This window comes from Schistocerca serialis, chromosome 4 (genome assembly GCF_023864345.2).
Source record: "Schistocerca serialis cubense isolate TAMUIC-IGC-003099 chromosome 4, iqSchSeri2.2, whole genome shotgun sequence".
NCBI classification, from domain to species: Eukaryota; Metazoa; Arthropoda; class Insecta; order Orthoptera; family Acrididae; genus Schistocerca; species Schistocerca serialis.
Window position 1 is genome coordinate 875950487 of NC_064641.1, and position 21052 is coordinate 875971538.

The 21052-nt window shown below is 39.1% G+C and overlaps 1 protein-coding gene across 1 annotated transcript in view; it reads right to left on the reverse strand.

Moving 5' to 3' along the window:
• Window positions 1-1815: 1815 nt before the first annotated feature.
• The window catches only part of LOC126474824 (uncharacterized), a 30774-nt gene continuing 11537 nt past the window's right edge, over window positions 1816-21052 (reverse strand). Inside the window, exons 2-3 of the mRNA XM_050102299.1 lie at window positions 11776-11966; window positions 1816-1983 (exon numbers count right to left, since the gene is read on the reverse strand). Coding sequence (XP_049958256.1) covers window positions 1816-1983; window positions 11776-11966 — 359 coding nt within the window. The remainder of the gene's footprint in view (window positions 1984-11775; window positions 11967-21052) is intronic.

The window sequence follows — 21052 nt, forward strand, 5'->3', positions numbered from 1 at the left end:
GAATTCCTGCGCTGTGAAAACGAGACAGTGGGAAACATCCATAAGATCTTCTTGGTGCAATAATTTACCCACAGCCATAGGTATTGTAGAAATTTATTTTATTTTATGAACTTCTATGTGCTACCAGTTTTGGCATTACACTGATGCCATCTTCAGGCCCCACTCGTCATAGTCGTAAAATCGCTGTACACGGATCCAGTTATATGGCTCCTTCCGTGTATAGCGATTTTACGATTATGGCGACTGGGGCCTGAAGATGGCATCAATGTAATGCCGAAACTGGTAGCAAAATAGAAGTTCATAAAATAAAATAAATTTCTACAATACATACAGCTGTGGGTAAATTATTGCATCAAGAGGTTCATACCAGCCATCGTCCCACGATCCATAATGGATCAACGAAGACATCCACAAGAGGTTGAAAAAGGTGTATGGAGATGCTGCTGTCGATCACAGTACAGTTAGTCAGTGGGCAAAAAGGGTAACGTGATGAACACAGGCACGGCAATATTGAGGATTGTCCTCGCAGCAGCAGGCCTCATACTGCACACACTCCAGACAATGTGCAGAGAGTTAATGGATTGGTGACTGCTGACAGATGCATCGCAGTGAACGAATTGTCATGCTACATTTGGATAGGGGAAGGAAGTGTTTGCAGAATACTGAAAGTGTTAACGTTATAAAAGGTCTGTGCCAGGTGGGTTCCCAGGGTGTTGACAGTGACTCACAAAGAAACAAGAAAAACGGTATGCAGCGAACTTTCGGAACAGTACAAGAATGGTGGAGATGAATTTCTTGGAAGAATTGTGTCAGGTGATGAAACATGGTTCCATCATTTTTCACGAGAGACGAAGAGGCAATCAATGGAGTGGCATCATGCAAATTCACCCAAGGAAAAAAAAATTCAAAACCACACCTTCTGCTAAAAAAGTTATGGCTACAGTGTTTTTCGATTCTGAAGGACTCATGCTTGTGGACATCATGCCAAGTGAAACCACCATAAATTCTGATGCATATGTGACGACACTGAACAAACTTTAAGCTTGACTGAGTCGTGTTCGACCACATCGGCAAAAGCAGGCTGTTTTGCTGTTGCAAGGCAATGCATGGCCACATGGCAGTCAAAAAAACCATAAAAGCGATCACAAAACTCGGATGGACAACACTGAAACACCTGCCTTACAGTCCTGACTTGGCTCCATGTGACTATCATCTCTTTGGGAAACTGAAAGAATCTCATCGTGGAACAAGATTTGAAGATGATGACTCCCTTGTGCACGCTGCCAAACAGTGGCTCCAACAGGTTGGTCCAGTTTTTTACCGTGCGGGTACACAGGCGCTGGTTCCAAGCTGGCGTAAGGCAGTTGAGAGGGATGGAAATTATGTGGAGAAATGAAAATATTGTTCCTAAAGGATGTATCTACACACTGTAAAACTTTCGAACATGTAGAATGAAAGATGGATTTTTAAAAAAATAGTGTGCATTTCTTTTGGAGTGACCCTCGTAGAATAACTGATCAGAGATTTTCAGATATGCTACCGCAATAATTCTATCACATTCACTGCTGGCTGGTGTAAAGACTAGTCTATTCACAACGATCTACACGTGCAAATGTATGCACATGTGCTAATGAAACGTACATATTTTCTGAAGAGGTAGTCCTAATGTAGTTACTGAATTTATTACAAAGAAAATAAAAATAACAATATTACAGACGTGATTTTCAAAATTGTTAAAATGTATCAGCACAGACATGACTCAGAAGCTTGCTAGTTATCGTACACTGCATACTGATAATCGCCTGGAAAGATGGATTAATCTGTGTCCGCATTATCCTCATCACCAACAACAGCGACGTAGCAAAAGACTCCACAGGGTGGGATTGGCTGGCCACACAGAAATGCGCCACCATCTCTGGAAATTTTATGTAGCAAAGGTTTCGACCTTTTCTGTGCAGGTGTCGCAGCAGGGCATGCTACTGGCTGCAAAAAATAAATAAATAAAAATAAAAATAAAATCTGTAATAGCTTGAAAGCTTACTTTAATTTCTAGTATAGTTTTCATAGACTAGAAGAGACATTACAACAAGATGAACTTGAGTCAAATAGATGTAATATCGCTGTTCATAAAATGAATGAACAAGCTTATTGCAGTGCAAAGGAATAAATATCTAAACTGAAGACACCTAAATGTCGTTTTAGGTCATTCTGTAATCTTTAAGTTGTCTTTACCATTTATCAGACGCTCGTTTTCAATGGCCACGAAATCGTAATTACCATTATTATTGCTATCATCTACACACTCACAGCAACCAGTGAAAATGTAGTTGCCAAGTCGTCCTAGTACAATATGGGTGTTGATTCTAGTGGCTTTGAGTTGAAGGTTTAACAGTAACCATCAGATGCGCACCTATAAAAACCATGAGTAATAGTAACTGATGGTATTATGAGTGGTTAAACAATGTTATTCTCAGAGAAGTGTCAGACGATTCTCCCAAAAGGGATATCGAAATCAAAGGAAAAAGCATATTTGATATTAAGAAATCAGTCTTTGGAACATTATGAGCAGAAACAGAGAAACATAAAACATTAATAAATGAGATGAGGTACCTATATGAAAAGGATAATGTCTCTTGCTAAAGAGTAAAGAGGAAGTGAGAATGGTCATCATACAGTTGAAAAAGGAAAAACTTCCAACTAGGATAAAAGTGGAGTTTTTACAGGATACAGAGGAAGGAGTCACCTACTATCTGACATAGCTATCAAATGAATATGTATTGGAAAGTCGAATACCGAGATTAAGTAAAAGCTGTAATCTGATGCAAAGGCACGAGAAACTCTATGCAGCAAAAGTCATTTGACTATTTATGGTGCTGCACAGTCTTCAAGAAATGCTATAACGCTCTTGCATCACAGAATGCACGGACTTGCTGAACAGAATCAAAATCAGTACAGTTTCCGAAAGAAAATATCAATGCAAAACGCTACAAATAACATACTACATGGAGTAAACAATGTAACTGGTAATGCAGTAGACCTGATGAGATTAAATTTGCACTAGTATTTGCAAACCTATGGAAGTCTGCTCTTTTTATTTGGCTAAGAGGCAGTATTGTAGCTTCTTGGTATACTGCAAAGTGTAAACAATAGTGTAACGGATTCCTGAAACCAGTCAACAGAAACTGTCCTGGGAATTTGTCAGCAGGATTCCATATTTGGACAACCTTCAAATGTTATCGCTATGGGCTTACTGCAAGAAAGTTTAGTAGAAATAATGCTGACAAAAGGGATCACACTTAGTAAAAATGAACTGTTACTGCGATTTCAGGGAATTCAAGAATCAATTTACAAGTGAACAGTAATCTGGTCCTAGATATAACATGTAAATGGTGCTTCAAGAACAAGCTCAGAGTAGCAGCTCACAGGGCTTTGTGTATGTTGCTGGAAGGGAGGCTGTCCAAAACAGGGAACTCCACACTGAGAGTGAAGGGCGAAGCAGTCATTAAGAAGGAACTGTGGCGATACCTTGATGCTGGATGAGAAGCAAAATGTTACTGACCATCTCATCAGAAGATGTGAGAAAGCAACAAAATTTTAAATACAAGCATAAATAATTTTGGGTTATTATTAAAATCTGTTTGAATATCTGACACGGAAACATTTCCTGCCATTCTCAAGTTTTGGAACTATCACTTGGGTATTTAAGTTGCAAGTTTTAAATAAGTGAATGATCCTCTTCAGGATGCAAATAAAAGTTTTGCTGTGGTTTCCAAGGACATGCATAACAGTATCATCAGAAGTCATTCTGGTAATAATCGCCATCAATGCTATAGACCTAAATGTGGTAAAATGGCATTAATATACTGACTAAAGTAACAGAATGTATAGAATGTGAAGGATGTTAAAGGCAGAAGAACACATCATTTCACACTAAATGTATAAAAAAGACAAACTGTCACATACGTGAACCTGGTAGAATGAATGACCCACTTTCTGTGTGAATCTGGTCCCTTTCTGTCTTATCCTCACAGGAGAAGGAAAACAGACATAGTAGTCTGTCAATGTTTAATGAAGTGCTGTGTGGAGAATTAAATGAAATTGCAGATAATACTTCATCACTGCTACCAAAATTATTCAAAGATATTAGATAGCCAAAAGGCAGAAAACAAACAGTCAGTGGCAGATGGAAGACACAATGATGAAAGGTGCTACCAGCAGTTCTCACTAGAGACAGCTATAAGATAAAGCTGTCTTCAACCTGAAGGTATTGCATTCTCGATTCGACGATGGACAGGTCGCACCCTTACACTTTATCGATGTCTTTCACACTGGACATTACTCACCGTGCATCAGTTGAGTGGTACAGTTCAATTGCAACCGCCTCATCAATTCGTCTTTACAAGACTCTAACCTCACACAATCAATACAACCCGGCGGGACCACTATGATGCACTCTACACCACCGAAATCATCTTCCACTTCAGTTATATGCCTACATTAGCATTGTCACGTGGACACATCAAACAGGAGCATATCCTCCTACAGACTATTACGCAAGATTCTGATCCAAACTTCACGCCTGTGTGATTCCATTTGCCAAGGGTTCTAATGGTGCGTGAATACCTCTAGAAACGGGAATCACTGTCGCTCCCACGTCGGTTTCGCCACACGTCGAGGCCGTCATTTTTTGTGCTTGCATCATCCCCTTCCGTGCCCACTGTGCAGTGTGTCTCGTGTGAACAGCCCACCCCCTGTTCCCTCACCGATACATCAAACGAAGACACTGGCGCCTCTCGTACTGCGCAACGACAGGGTCATACGTTTATCGAAATTACCATAGCTCTAAATTACCACAGCTCTACATAGACATCCATTGATACACATGTATCGTCAGTGATGACATCATCAGGTTTGTGTGCCCTGTCACACAATTTAGTTATTATTCAGACATCACCAGTGACCTGCTCCTACTGTTACCCGCTCTGGCCAAATACACCTGTGCCAAAAACAGCATTATCGAGTGTTTATCACGCTCTCCAGAAGACGCCATATTATTCATAAGTTGCAGTCTCATCTCTGGCGTCGTCTACATGCTCTCGTCGACAGTGTGTGCACCCCTGTGGTCAGTGTGGTTGATAAAACTACCACAAAACTTGCAACTCCAATTGATATCACATGTCTCTGATCCTCTGCCTTGCTGACAGGGCATACCATATAATTCGACTCGACACGTGTGTACGGATAAAGAACGCAAGAGTGACCCAATCGCCACCTTCTGCCTCGCCTCTCGGGCAGGAGACACATCATGTCATGTGTGATGTCAGCAACTCCGGAGCTGCCATGCAGATAGCAGCTAGTGGCGCTACCGGCTCCGGACCCCTTCCCTGCTCCTCCTGCCGTCGAGCAGTCCTCTACTGGTAGCCACTATAGCGGGGATACCGCGAGGAACTGGTGTCTTCCTTGCACAGGGCTCCCAGATAACAAGTGCAGATCAGGTTAGGCACTCCGTGCCACGCAGTCGCAACAGGGTGCCACCTCCATCATCAGTCATCACTTCCTGTATCTTCTACCACTGGCAGACATTACTTGCTCGACCGTGCAATTGACACATTATTCCTGGTGATACCAGTACAGCTTCAAGAGTCGGTCTTCGCGCCCTCGATCCTTCAAGCCTTCTACCATCGTCGATGGTTCTATGGGTAGCCAAAAGCTCCAAGATCATTGTCTGCAGCGCCACCATACTTCAACTTCTCCTTATGCCCATGCTTCAATTTTCGTGAATCTTTTATGTCACTGATGTGGACGACCCAGTCCTCAGGGTAGAATTCCTTCTCCATTTTGGACTCTTGCTGGACATTCACGCTGCCACCTTCCTTCATCATCCATTGGGTATATACAAATCATGCTCCTTAAACCCCATCTCCCACCCCTCCTGTGGTATATTGCAAACCCCTTGTCTGCACACCCTCTGAGTGCCCTTCCCTAACTGCTTTTTTAGTCAGTTATTTCCGTGAATTCATGACTTAATACCACGACATAGATATGCTACATGTCATCAACGTCGTTCTCTACCAGCTGATCGACGATGCATCTACAAGTCTGGCATGTACTCGCTGCACGGTTGATGACCTCACAACTTCACTGCCACCCTCGTTTGGGGATCCTGCAGACTCATTTGCTGCTCCTTCACTGACCTCACCAAGGACACTGTAAGTCAGTGAACCTCATTCCATTAATGTTGAGTGTGACACTCCCCCTTCCACAGCCTATGAGCCACTGGTTCACATGATTACTAAAAGTGCCCACCACAGGCTGATTATGATTGAAGGTCCTCCCATCTGGTACAAAGCTAACCACCAAACAACTACATCATGAAAAGTTCGCAGTGCAAGAAGTCTTAGATGCTAGTTTCATATGCCTGTCTGATAGCAACTGGTCATCTCCTAAGAAAATGTACCTTTAGACTTTCTGAAGACTATCGCAAACTCAATGCATGTACTGTGATGGACAGCTGTTGAATTACCTGTATTCAAGACTTTGCACAACAGATCCACAGCATGCAATTCTTCAGTGTCATTGCCTGTCGAAAGGTTTACCATCAAATTCCTATACATAAAGATGATATTCCCAAGACTGTCATTACCACACCATTTGGCCTATTTGAGTATTGCTTTATGTCCTATGGCCTGAAGAATGCAGTCCAAATATGTCAACGATTCATTAACTCTTTGTTGATTACGAGCACATAATCAGATTTCTAAGCTTATCTCAATGACATCCTCATTTTCACCACCTCTACCAAGGAGCAAGAACAATATTTAACCCAAATGTTCAAAGTTCTTTTGGACAACAGTGTTGAAATGAATCACAAGCCATAATTCTGATGCTGTAACATTACCTTCCTCAGCCATACTGTCACCTCTGACAGAGTCTGTCCAACATCAGAGCAGGTCCCATTCGTTAACGACCTGCCTCTTCCTATGATTTATTGGGACTTACGCCATTTCCTTGGCAGGATGAACTTCTTTTGGCCCCACATCTCCCGTGCTGCTGTGCTTCAGGCTCCTTTGTCAGATTCTCTCATGGATAAAAGCACCTCCACCATACGAAAGGAGCAGTTATTGTCTGATGACATGCCTCGCTCATTCAATGAGCTCAGAACTTCTCTCTCTAATGTGGTGACCCTTGCACATCCGATTGCCGGCATTCGTATTTTCATCACCATAGATGCAACAGATTCTTTTATTGGGGCTGTTCTACAACAACACATCATGAACACCTCACAATCTCTGCACTTCTTCTCCAAAAAACTTTCACCTTTGCAATGTAAGTAGTCAGCCTTTGATAGAGAACTGCTAGAAATCTATGAGGCTATGCTTTACATCTGTGAGGACATAAATGGGTGTGATGTCTCTGTTTTTACTGGTAACTCACTGCTCCCAGATGGTCTCCCCCCTCATAGCTTCCAGCACATGGACCTTATCTGTAATATACTATTGACGTCTGCTATATTAAAGGTGCTGACAATGTTGTAGACTGCATGTTGCATTTAAACAATGTGTCCACCCCCCTTGACCTGAACAAAATGGTTCACTGCAGATACAGTACCCTGAAATGCTAGGCTTATTACGTGAACCTTTTCCTCTCTGAACACTCAGCTGTGCCAACTGCCTGTTTCTGCATCATCAATTTTGTATGACATGTCCACCAGAACTGTATACCATGGTCGTTGCTCCCCTCCTCTTTAAAGTTTTCTAAGTCTTACATGTGCTGTCATACTCCAGTTTCAGGACTATCATGTGCCTGGTAGCTGAGCGTGTTGTTTGGCCTGGAATTTAGAGTGACTGCTGCTCTTGGCCTCACACATGCCTACCCTATCAATGCAGTAAAGTTAGCTGCCACGCCCAGTCTCCAATGGGACACTTCGAGTTACCTAAAGTAGGTTTCGCTACATCTGTCTTGACCTCACCACTCTGCTGCCCCACTCTGAAGGATTCAGATACAATCTCTCCATTATGGACTGTGACACCAAATGGGAGGAAGCTGACTTTGTCAATGATTTCGTTCTTCTTGCTCCATCAGTGTTCCTTACCCTTGTCGAGTGTGTCTGCTGTCACATTGCTCAGTTACATATTCCTCCTCGCCTCCTCAGTTCCTCATAAATAGAATTTGTTACAAAGACTTCAGCAAATGCGAATTTGTCATGCTTCGTGATGGTTCTGTCCATACAGCCTTGCAGTCCCCTACTCAGGACCACACTGAGTGCTCAGCAGGTCAGTCAAGATAACAGACATTTCTCACCATGTGTCAAGCGAGTGTGGACTCTCAACAAGGATCCCTCCCCCTCATACAAGCACAGGTTGACCCCTTCTCAAGTGTTGCCACATCCCCCCAGTACCTTGACTTGCAGCCCCCTTCCATTGACGACCACAGTACGTCATCTGATGTTTGTACTCCATGTGAATTGTCTCCCCCTGGTGCTACCACTTCCTCTTTCCCCTGTATTGAGGATTCTGCAGATCTTCCATATGCAAAATCTCAAACGAGTATTTTGAGTGATGTGCTTGCCTTCGGCATGGCGACTTTCCACATTGATGTCTCCTGCACAGCACACTTTTCGCCCTTTCCTCAACTCCCTCTACATATTATCCTCATCCCTCCATTCCAAATCCTTGCTGATATGGACAATATTTCCACATCTATTGATACCAATGGACTTCTGACCACATCTGTCCTCCTCATGCACACTCCCCCACCCACATGCGACCTCAACATTCCCATGTCCCATGTGGGCCATCTTCTCCACCCTCCTCTGGCTCCTAGACTATTTCGTCTTTCTTGTCACCATCGAGCTCCTTCTGTCATTGAAGAATGGTTCACTCATGCCTACCTTTGGGTCCTGCCATGGCATTACACGTCAGCCTGCGCTGCCAACCAACAGACACATGTACAAATGTGTGTTGAAGATATTGCCTGTTCTGCTTGTCCTCTCCTCTGCTTCACACTGCCTGGGTGGGGAGATTCTGTCGCGACCATCTACCTCTGCACAATCGATAGTCTGATCTCTGCAAGCTAACTTCTTTGGACCTCAGTTTGTTCTGACCAGCCCTGTTGTATTCATACTGTATCATTGTGAAGATTCAGAGTATTAAAGTGTTTACCAACTACAAGTGTGTGCATGGTACACGTACACCCACAAACTGTTATAAGTTGAGAAATAATGTATTGTCATGCTGTGAGAAGTGGTATGGTTGATGTTTAGAATTATCCTTATTATTGGTATATGAACATGACAGTGATATCATGCTGGATATATTGTATATACGGCAGTAATAATTCATTTTATATCGTTAAAATAATTAGCACTGCAATATATATTGGGCTTTAGCGTTCTGACTGACCATTGCTACATGATCTGCTTTAGAGATCATTTTAGGATAGTACCTGGTTGGCACATGCATAGGCTATAGTGTCACATTCCATAATACTTGCTTATGAAACTGCAGCTGCGATCATTCTTTCTAATAATTACTCTTTTGTCCATAAGATGCTCCAATACTAACAAGGACAGTGTTTGGCAGTAGGGGGCTAAAGCCAAAATCTTCCATATAGCAGCCAGACGTTTATATCAGTTATGTTGACAGGCATTCATGGGACAGTGGTGCTGCATAATCTTGACTGATTATGGGAAGGTTCAGTGTTTGAGGTTTGCAGGAACAACGAACATCAATATCCTAGTCTCCTGGTGTAGTATGTCTCAGCACACCACAACATCTCTGGCACATTTTTCCCATGGCATCTAATATGAGCAGCAATGTGATCCAGTTTCTACCATTAATACAAAGGAATTTTATAAGCACTGAAATTATTGCTTCATTTTCCAATTGCACATCATGATCTTGACAGCCATCATCATCATCACTGGTCTCTGTATGAAGCAGTAACTGTACAAATGTGTGTTGAAGATATTGTAGGGAAGAAACAAAATTTTCTACAGAAATATTATATCCTCATGTGTACATTTCAGATCTTCAGGACAGTGATGTTACATTGCAATACTCTTATGGCCTACCTAATTCCCCAAATTATGTGTAAAAAGACAGAAGATGCTGCTATCATCAGAGTCTGCACTTTCAGAATGTGTAATTGAAAACAATAATGACATTTGACTATATATGTAGTTGCATTAGTAACTCATCAAAACGTGAGTCAATTTTCAATAGTTCTCAAAGTAGCCTCATCTAAAAATGGAATGTACTATTGACTCAATTAAAGAAAATAATTTACATGTCTTGTCTGTATCCTTTAGTCACAAGGATTCATTTGGAATCCAATGGTTTTATCTTGATACACAATTTTGGTATTGGTGATCATGATGAAAACCTTGCATGACGGTCGTTCAATAATTAAAGAGACAAATTGGTCTGGATAAAAATGTCTTTATTTTTACAAAAAAACACTTTTTCTGCTTTTCAATATAATCCCTCTAAATATTTACGCACTTGTTTCAATGGGCTACAAGCTTTTTTATTCTGACTGCAAAGAAATGTTTATCTTGACGTTTGAACCAATTTCCCACAAACTTTTTTCCCACATTGCCCTGGAACGTCTACCCACATAAAGCCTCCTTCAGTGCACCAAACAAATGGAAATCACTACGAGAATGAGGCAGTACTTCCCAGCCCATTTTGTCGATGGTTTCACAGGTTAGATGACCAATATGCGGACGTGCATTGCCTTGCTGGAAAATCTCACCTGTCCACTGAGATCCACAACATCTCTCTCTCTCATGGCTGGTTTTACCTTGTTTAAAAGCAAATACGAGTAGTAATGGCTGTTCATTGTATGCTGCACAAAAAACTGGACCTTCAGCATCCCAAAACACCATCAACATGACTTTTCTTGCTGATGCTTGGGTTTTGAATTTTTTCTTGACAGGTGAGTTGGTGTGCTTCCACTCCATGCTTTGTTTTTGTGATTCTGGCTCATAATAATTAATCCAAGTTTCATCACAGGTTAAAATTTTGTTGAGGAAATGCTCACCTTGTCTTTCATAACGTTCCTTTAGCTCTCACTCTCAACCTTGTTTCCTTGTGTAGCTGCATCAACTCCTTTGGCACCCATCTTGCCCATGTTTTGCAGTACTTCAACTTGTTACAGATAATGTTATGATCTGCACCAGTACTAACTTGAACCTTATCAACTATCATTTCCACAGTCACACAGTGGTCTGCACGAATAATGTAATCAATTCGACTTTCAAGAGAGGGATTTGAAACTGCAATTGGTTTGCCAGAATGGTGTTTATCAGTCACTGAGTCGCGACCATTTTTGAACTGCTCTACTCACTTTTAAAAATTTGCACGGTACATACAACCCTCACCATAAACATTAGACATCCTACAGTATACATTCACTGGTTTCTCGCCTTCAACAAGTAAAAAACGAATAACAGAACGTTGTTCAACTAATGTGCATGTTTTAAGCGGACTTACCATCTTGAAATGTATTTTTGAGGTTATGAACAAAACAATGTTGATACATCAGCTGAGCAGGGCTCATCCCAGGGATGCCAACTTAAAGCCACGAAAGTAGTAAACTCGCCCTACTAACAGTTTTTACTCCAGATCAATTTTTCTCTTTAATTATTGAATGACCATCATGATAATGACAATCATAAATACAAATACTGAACTGATGAAAGTAAAGCTTAGTACAGGAGAAAATGAACAGTACTTCTGATCTCATATGTTGTCCGTATTCTCATATACTTACAGTAGTTGATGGACATAAACATGGCTGTAGTGGTCCCACTGGAGGAAACATCGTGAAAGGTGGCATAAGGCGTTTCTCAACTTGCACAATTTTTGCAAGCTGACGGGCTAAATCATTTCGCAGGCTCATTTCTTTAAGAGATGAATTGCTCTTGGCCAGTTTCTTTAGCCATGCAGACGCCAGCGATCTGTCTTTCAGACAAAAATAAAATAAAATTAAAGATTAGATTTTACCATAGATCCATACTGAAGAAATCCTTAAGGATGTAGAACATGTCATAAAAAGGAATAAATAATACATATGTACAAAAAAAGGAAGATGTCCCTTTCACAGAGCCTAAAAGAAATTGTCCTCAGAAATGTAGAAAATGTCCTAAAATCTTAAACCTATTTTAATAGCCTATTTTATTTAAGATGTAATATCACAAAACATGCAAATGTACAGTACAGTGAAGTGCATTTGATAATTCTTACATTAATGTTTCCACACATCATCAAGAGAAAAATCAAATTACAGCAGTTAGTTACATTGATCACATTAATGCACTGAAGATCTGAAGAAGCCATATTTTCCAAAACACTCAAATTACTTGAGATTATTGATAATACATGAACATCAATATGTTCAACTAAAAAATTCGGCAATGAGGTAGAAAAAAATTACCCACCAACAAATCATACAGTTTTCTCATAAACTGCACTTTGTTAGCAGTTAAACTTTTTGTGTCCGCTGGTAAGTTGTTATATATGCCTGTTCCTGAATATTGAAGACATCTCTGGACCAAAGTGCATTACTTTAAAACTTTACGAAGATTATTCTCATTTCTAGTATGTATTCAGTGATTTGAGTTCTTGGTTTAGAAAAGAAGTGAATTATCTATGATAGATTTTGTTAAAGAAAAATTTATTGGGAAACAGTAGTTAGTACTTTCTTCTTGAACAGGTCTGAAGGACATCCTTGAGTCGACAGCAGAAATAATATACTTCACTCTTTTGCACTTGGAAACTTTAGCTTGCCTTGATGAGTCATCCCCCCTCCCCATCACAAAACAAAAATTCTCACTTATGAGTTTATGAAATGAAAGTAAGAGAAGTTTTTATATCACATATTTCTGACAATATCTTCATTGCATATAAAGATTTACTTATGTGATTTAGTAACTCTGTAGTATTCTCCTCCCAATTGAATTTATTATAAAGTTATGGTCCCAAAAACGTAGCACTGCCAATCTCCTATGTCTGCCTGTCATCATCTTTTAGACATAAACTGAGGGGCGGGGGACTTCTTACAATTTATGAACTGCATATAGTTTGCCCTTTTAATACTATAACGATGTTTAGTGACAAATAAATAGATAGGAGCCATTTATTAATGTCCATGAAAATTTCATTATTTCATTTTCAAAAACTATATTGATTTGATATTTATTTTAATGTTTCTATCATCTGAAAACCAAAGAAACATGGGCTTTGATAATGTTGCTGCTGAAAGTTCATAAATATATTCAAAACCATTGCCTTGTGAGGCACTATAAGTAAATAGTTTCCAGTTTGATAATGACTAATAACTTAACACAAGACTCTTTCGTATTCACACCATTTGTCTCTTGCCAGAGAGATGAGATTTGAAGTATTTTATAGCATTTCTTGTTAAATCATAATATTCTAATTTCTAAAAGGGATGTTTCGGTTTACACACTCTAATGCCCTTGACAGATCGCAGAATATAGCAACAGTCTGTGGTTCATGGTCTAATGAATTAAGTACACTCTTGCTTTTTGAAACTCAAGGTGTGGTATTGACAATACACTGTTTGTAGTCAGAAGGTTAAGAAGCTGTTTATGTGCACCAATGTGTCTTGAAAGAAGAGTCATATCTTGTTGTCACATTATTATAATCAAGTACCGGTTTACAGTGTGTTACAGATAGTGGCAATCAGACATCAAATTTGCTGGTATAACAGCATAGTCCTATGCAGAACACTGATATGAAAATAGTTGGCTGATTTTAACTTAACGCCTTGCTATTACTATATGTTAATAAATCACACAGACCTATGTTATAGTGATGCTCAAATTAATTATATACACATTTCACAGTAAGCAAAATTTTCAAGGAAATTATGTTTTAATCTCAAAAACATTATAGAAAAATAGGAAGTAAAACCGAGCTATCACGTAGCGAAGACATCATTTCTCCCTGCTTTATGTTATTACATAGGAATTTTCTATAATTTCTTAAACTTTAATACTTGACAGTATGTAATTCTTACAAAAAAGTGTGTTTAGGAATGTGCCATGTACTTATTTTGAAAATCAATTTATACTGTGCTCGCCAGATGCAACTCATGTATCAGTCATTATTTTGCTGTGTGGACACAAGAATTATTTTAAAACAGATCCCTGTCAATATTAATGCTAAATATTATTATAAATAGTACAAATACAGAAGATAGAGCTTCTCAACTGAGGCAAGGAAAATGTGGAGAACTGCTGTAAGAAAAATGATTCATGCATGATAAAAAAATTGTAGCGAAGGGAACAGTTGAAGAAGACAGAGATCGCCTTTGTTGTACAAACAATCCGACAAAACTGCATTAAAACACCATTTACTATGCAATAGAGATAAGAAAAGTTCAAACGATAATAGGTATCAAAACTTATTTGCCTACCACACTTGTAATGTATGAATTTTTACAGTTAATTGTTGCTCAAATTTTTTTATAATAATTTTACCAGAATCCTATTATAAGACTCCTTCGAAACCCCTGAGAGACTCAATCTTATGTTAAGGCAGTCACTGTGAATTTATGTTCATAAAGCTGTGTATTTCCAGGCTGAGAACTGAAAACAGCAAAATGAGAGAGAAAAACCTGAATTTTGTCTTCAAATGTTCATTTAACGAGAAAAATCAGTGAATGGTGCCACCATTTACATGCCACTCCATTGTGAGATCGATGAAATAACTATCAGCACCTATATAGAACTACAAATAATGTCCACTACTATCTAGAACTTAGCCAGTTACCTTTAGCAGACAAATATTTCCAATTAAAGTATGAGAAGAAAGATCACATCCATCTACAAGAAAAAGTAATAGAACTTATTGATGGCATGCACTACTATTTGTAGCAGGATTCTAGAACATATTATACCATCACAAAAATAATGATACCTAAGGTTGTCAACCTTTTTTTCTTGATAGGACAATCGTTTGATCAGCACTACCCTACTTGTCCTTTTTAAAACGCCAAACATCTGTCAGTTTTTTTCACTGGCACACTGAAAACCTAGACTTGGAGATCTCTCAGTCCCACTTTACAGTGGAGCAAACATCTTAGAAGATTACTGATGGTCTAAGTTACCTCCTCCTTCATCTATTACTTACCTAGAAGAACATTTTTAACTTTAGTGAAATTTTAAGTCAGTTAAATAATTCAGCATAAAATAATTTTTTTAACTTATTGATGGTTTAAAGCTGGTAAAATCTGGCTTTGAATATAGATGACCTTTATGGCAAAGTGAGATTAACTGTCGAGCAGGCATGCCTATGTATAAAGTGCGCCAACCACAAATAATGTTGTCTTCTTCCATTCTATTGTTGTTTTACAGTTGTGAGCCTGCATGTATTCCTTCATTATTGCTTCCATTACCACAGTCGTAAGTAGTTTTGTAAGACATCCAAACAAAGTGCAGTAATAGAAAACAAACATCGAGATAGGTGAAAAAACTTACTATCCATGCAAGAAAGTAACCCAGATTCCAAGCTAGCAGAATAATCCCACAATGAAACAGTAATCTATAAGGTAATTAGTATCGAATAAGTGGGTCGTTGCTAGCTAATGTAACTGCAATTTTTAATGTTTAGAGTCGGTTGTTACTATGGGGTAACACCTTTATACTGCATTATTGTTTAATTAAATTACTGTTTAATTAAACTATTGCTTAATTAAATAGTGATTTAGCTCATATAATGTATGTTTATTTCATTGTTGTTTAATTAAATTAAGTTTAAAATGTGATTTTGCTCATACATATTAATCTTGTTAACATACTTTACTTGTGTATTAACTACAATGTGTACCCCCTCATGTTATAAAACACAGTATGTCTGCTCAAGGATTAATTCCAAAAAAAAGGTCTTGACTCTGTTCAAGCGTCTGAACATTTTACAAAATGTAAAATATCAAGTGACAAATAGAGTATCTTTTAAATTGTGCAGGTAGTAATGGTGTGAAAATTTTTGAAATAGTTTCATATGGGATATTAATTCCCATAACATAAGCATATAGCGAAAGAATTGTCCGTGCTACGAAAAGTAAATGATGAAATGAACAAAATAAATCTTAAGCTGAACTTCTAAAAAATAAAATATTTTTATACAATATTTCAGTTGGATCGAAATTTATGAATTTGCTGGAAAAATACGTTATCCACATTTTCACAACTTTTCCATAAAAAAAGAACAGATACAATTTTAAAAATTGGAATCTGGCTCTAACTGCCACATATTTCAAGTTTCAAATATTTCAAAAAAGTATTTCTATATTTTTACTTAATGCTTTTAGTGAATTCTAATGATTTCTAACGTTAATTCTGAAGGTGTGTGACAAAAATTTACAACAATAACAAAAGAGAATGTATTATGCATATATTTTGTAGTGTCTAGGCTGTGATAGTGTTCTCTATTTTATCTTCTGTCGCTTATGACCCTGTTCTCAATGGAATTAGTTTATACCTAAATCTTTTTTTATTTTGAATCCATGCAGCTGGCAAGCTGAACAGTTTGGCTCATATTACTAAAGAACCACTTCTCGTGGTGTATTAACGCACAACTGTTTTGTGATAATGAAGTTTGTCCTTTATCATATTACACCTATACTAGCTGCATTTTAAACTAATCCGTTTAGTTTCGTGATTTACAGAAAGCTTTATATTCCTTTGTCTTGACATAAACTGAAGAGCCATGGAAACTGGTATACCTGCCTAATATCATGTAGGGCCCCCACGAGCACACAGAAATACCTCAATACGACGTGGCATGGACTCAACTAATGTCTGAAGTAGTGCTGGAGGGAACTGATGCCATGAATACTGCAGGGCTGTCATACATCCGTAAGAGTATGCTCAATAATGTCTATGTGTGTGGAGCTTGCTGGCCATCGAATGTGTTTAGACTCAGAAGAGCCACACTGTAGTAACGCTGGACGTGTGGGGTGTTGCGTTTTCCTGCTGGAATTGTCTAAGTCCGTCAGAATGCATAATGGAAATGATTGGATGCAGGCGATCAGACAGGATTCTTACATATGGTCACTTGTCAGAGTCGTACCTAGACGTATAAAGGGTCCCAATCACTCCAACTGCACACGCCCCACACCATTACAGAGCCTCCACTAGCTTGAACAGTCCCCTGCTGACGTGCAGGGCCATGGATTCAACAGGTTGTCTCCATACCCATACACGTCCGCCCACTCGATACAGTTCGAAACGATACTCGTTCGACCAGGCAACATATTTCCAGTCATCAACAGTCCAATGTCGGTGTTGATGGGCCCAGGCGAAACATAAAGCTTTGTGTCGTGCAGTCATCAAGAGTACAGGGTATGCTTTCAGCTCCAAAAGCCCATATCGATGATGTTTCGTTGAATGGTTTGCATGCTGAGACTTGTGATGGACCAGCATTGAAATCTGCAGCAATTTGAGAGTGGTTTGCACTTCTGTAACTCTGAATGATTCTCGTCAATTGTCGATGGTCCTGTTCTTGCAGGATCCTTTTTCTGGCTGTAGCGATGTCGGAGGTTTGTGTTATACTGGATTCCTGATATTCACAGTACTCTCATGAAATGGTCGCGCGGGAAAATCTCCACATTATCGCTACCACGGAGATGCTGTGTCCCATCGCTCATGCGCCGACTATAAAACCACGTTCAAACTCACGTAAATCTTGATAATCTGGCATTGCAGCAACAGTAACTGATCTAGCAACTGCGCCAGACACTCGTCTTGTATGGGCGTTGCCGACCACAGCGTAGTGTTCTGCCTGTTTACATCTCTCTGTATTTGAATACACATGCTTATAGCAGTTTCTTTGGCACTTAAGTGTATTCTGCTACTGATTAGAAGATCGCTTTAGTGTATCTATATCAGCTGCATCAATGTTACTCGTCATCAAAAGAGATAGAAGAAGACATGTGAAAGCAACGCAGAAAAACTGAATCACTACATCTGGCTTTAAAGATTAGACTGAAAAGAAGTAAAGCTGTGAGGACGGGGCGTGAGTCGTGCTTGGGTAGCTCAGTTGATAGTGCGCTTGCCCGCGAAAGGCAAAGGTCCCGAGTTCGAGTCTCGGTCCGGCACACAGTTTTAATCTGCCAGGAAGTTTCAAGAAGTTTCTTGTCGCTGTAAGTGGCTAAGCTATTTTGTATGATATTTATGAGACAGTACTGAAGAAGCAAACAGAAAGAAGGGTCAAGTATATCCTCAAGACTTGACTACATTACATCATGGTAATATTTCGTATTTTTCTCACATTTTACTGGATCCAGGCCTGCACTGTAGCAACAAAGCTTTAGTAAATCCAGCTAGTGAAACTAAATACACCATAGGAAAGGGTACAACAATGTATTACCAAGGAACTGCTCTTAGTGGCATACAAATGCACAAACGTTTTGTGACGTTGATATATGTCCTTACGCTGTGGGAAGTTTCATCAAAATCGAAGACACACATACACATACAAACATACATATGGACAGAGAAAGGGGGGCGGTGAGAGTTTTGTTTTTATACAACCAATTGCTTTCCAAAATAACGTTAATTTTCGTGGTTTTCATGAACATCTTTTCCATGAACATCTCCAGTAAACAATCTATATTTTGTTTGAGGAACAGCTTGTTTAGCTATAATACGAACGTAATTGCTGGGATTCACTCGGCATGATTGATAAACATCACCATTAAATGTATCCATTCGAGTTCACTATTCCATTTTTGCACACAAAATTTCGACGATTGATCATGTTATCAGTATCAGGTGCAACTGAATAGATACTGGTGCAGTCTGACTGGAGTCCAAGTAAGAAACACGTACAAGAATAAAACTATTTATTGTATTGTCTAGATAGCTATACTTTCTTCATATATAAGGTGATCAGATGTCAGTTGGAAAATTGGGATTTATCGAAGTGACAGTTTTCTGTAGTAATAACTATATGACCTGAAGATGACAACAACATGCTGGTAAAACTGGTGACCTTATACAATAAGGAATGTCTAGTGGTGTAGAGACTACAATAAAAAGTTTTGTATTTTACTGGGACCCCACACTCCATAGTTTAATTTAATCATGAAAATTTCTTGGTTGATTTGGGGAGGGGGGAGGAAGATGGAACAGCAAGGTCGTTGGTCCCATCAGTTTAGGGAAGGATGGGGAAGGAAGTCAGCCATGCCCTTTCATAGGAACCATCCCAGCATTTGCCAGAAGCGATTTAGGGAAATCGCAGAAAACCTAAATCGGGATGGCTCGATATGGGTTTGAACCATGGTCCTGCTGAGTCCAAGTCCAGTGTGCTAATCATGAAAATATATAAGAATACCATTCTCAGCACCCAGAAAAAATTTGCTAAGTCCTGGCATTGTATGCACCAGAACAAGATTGTCAATTAGTCAAAAATATGCTCTTTACAATGTGAAAAATCGTTTGTTTTTCAACAAATAAAGTATCCTCTTCGAAATTTATTTACTTAGCAGCAAAATTCATTTTTATGTCATGCAGTTTCTTCTTTGCATAAAGAGAAACTTGTGTAACTATCCAGTGACTTTCACTTGTGACTTAGTGGTAATGGGTGTTGTGACATAACTTATTAATGCACATTTTGAATTGAGATTTGTTTTTATTTTATTGCATGATTTGGTGTCATATTGTCTTTGAATTCGAGAGAAAATACATTTTTAATCTCTGTTGTGTATGAGAAAGATGATATGTATCTTTGTTTCGGCAGGAATTACAATATTTAGTCGATTTATCAGTGTTTCTTTCCCTTGTGATAAATATTATGTTCTTTTTTACAAACTCGCACTGTGTATCATGGTGCTGAGTAGAGCTGTAGGGAATTTTTTAGTTATACTCGATTCTGTTTCTTTCCAATAAATGGTGAAAGTTCTAGTGATATCAGCAATCATTTAGATTTACTTCTAGTACAGTATGTATGTATATTTGTAACTGTGTACTACAGCCTCCACTTAAGCTGCATAGCAAAAGTGTGTTTTGCCATGCTAGCTTCAACGGTATTATGATATTTTTTATTTATGCTATTTATTACGGCTACCACTACAACTGTTGAAATTTTTGTGTCCTTCTATTCGTTTTATTTCTGATAAATAGTTAGTGTTCTTGCGATAACCATCTCGATTTACTGCTGATACTTGCGCATATACATAACTGCTTATTGAACTGCTTGAGATACATATCTAAAGTATATTTTGTGGCACTAGTACTTCGTACAATTTTTTCCTTAAGGTCGTGTTGTATGTGGTGGTATGCATTACAACTGCAGATCTTCTTTTATGACATTTGATTCATTTTCTTTTCAGTAAATTTTTCTCATATTATTCTGTGACTGAACATAGTAGATGCAACAAGGAGATTAGAATAAAGGGAGATGCCACTACACATGGTTAGAACAGGCATTGACTGAAGCCAGGGGGCAGTGCAGTAAACCATCTTGTTGAGACCAAAACAAGGGTTCCTCCATTAAATCCTTTGTCAAACATATTCTCTCTACTTGAAAGCCACTGACTGGCAGTCACATTTGAGTATGAACTTAGATACGACTTTTGTAGAGGACTACTCATAATCAGACGGTTGAGAACTAACTTGCCTACAGAAAATTTTATTGTTAAGTATTGACTACATCACAGCAAAAGAGCTGACCATTTTAATTACCATCATTTGGTAACATGAAAAATTGGCACTAATAGTAACATCTGCACATGGGACTAAGATGATCAGACTTCGCATTTTATGTCCACTTCAGCGAATATCGCCCAGTAACCTTGGCACAGTGGTGATATCAGTTCCTGTCAGATCACTGAAGTTAAGCAATGTTGAATTTGGATAGCACTTGGCTGGATCAGTCGAGCACTATTGACAAGCAGGGAGCACTCATCCCTTGTGAGGCCCATTGAGCAGCCACTTGATTGAGAAGCAGCAGCTCTGGTCACGAAAGCTGACAACGGCTAGGAGAGCAGTGTGCTGACCAAACACTCCTCCATATCCAAA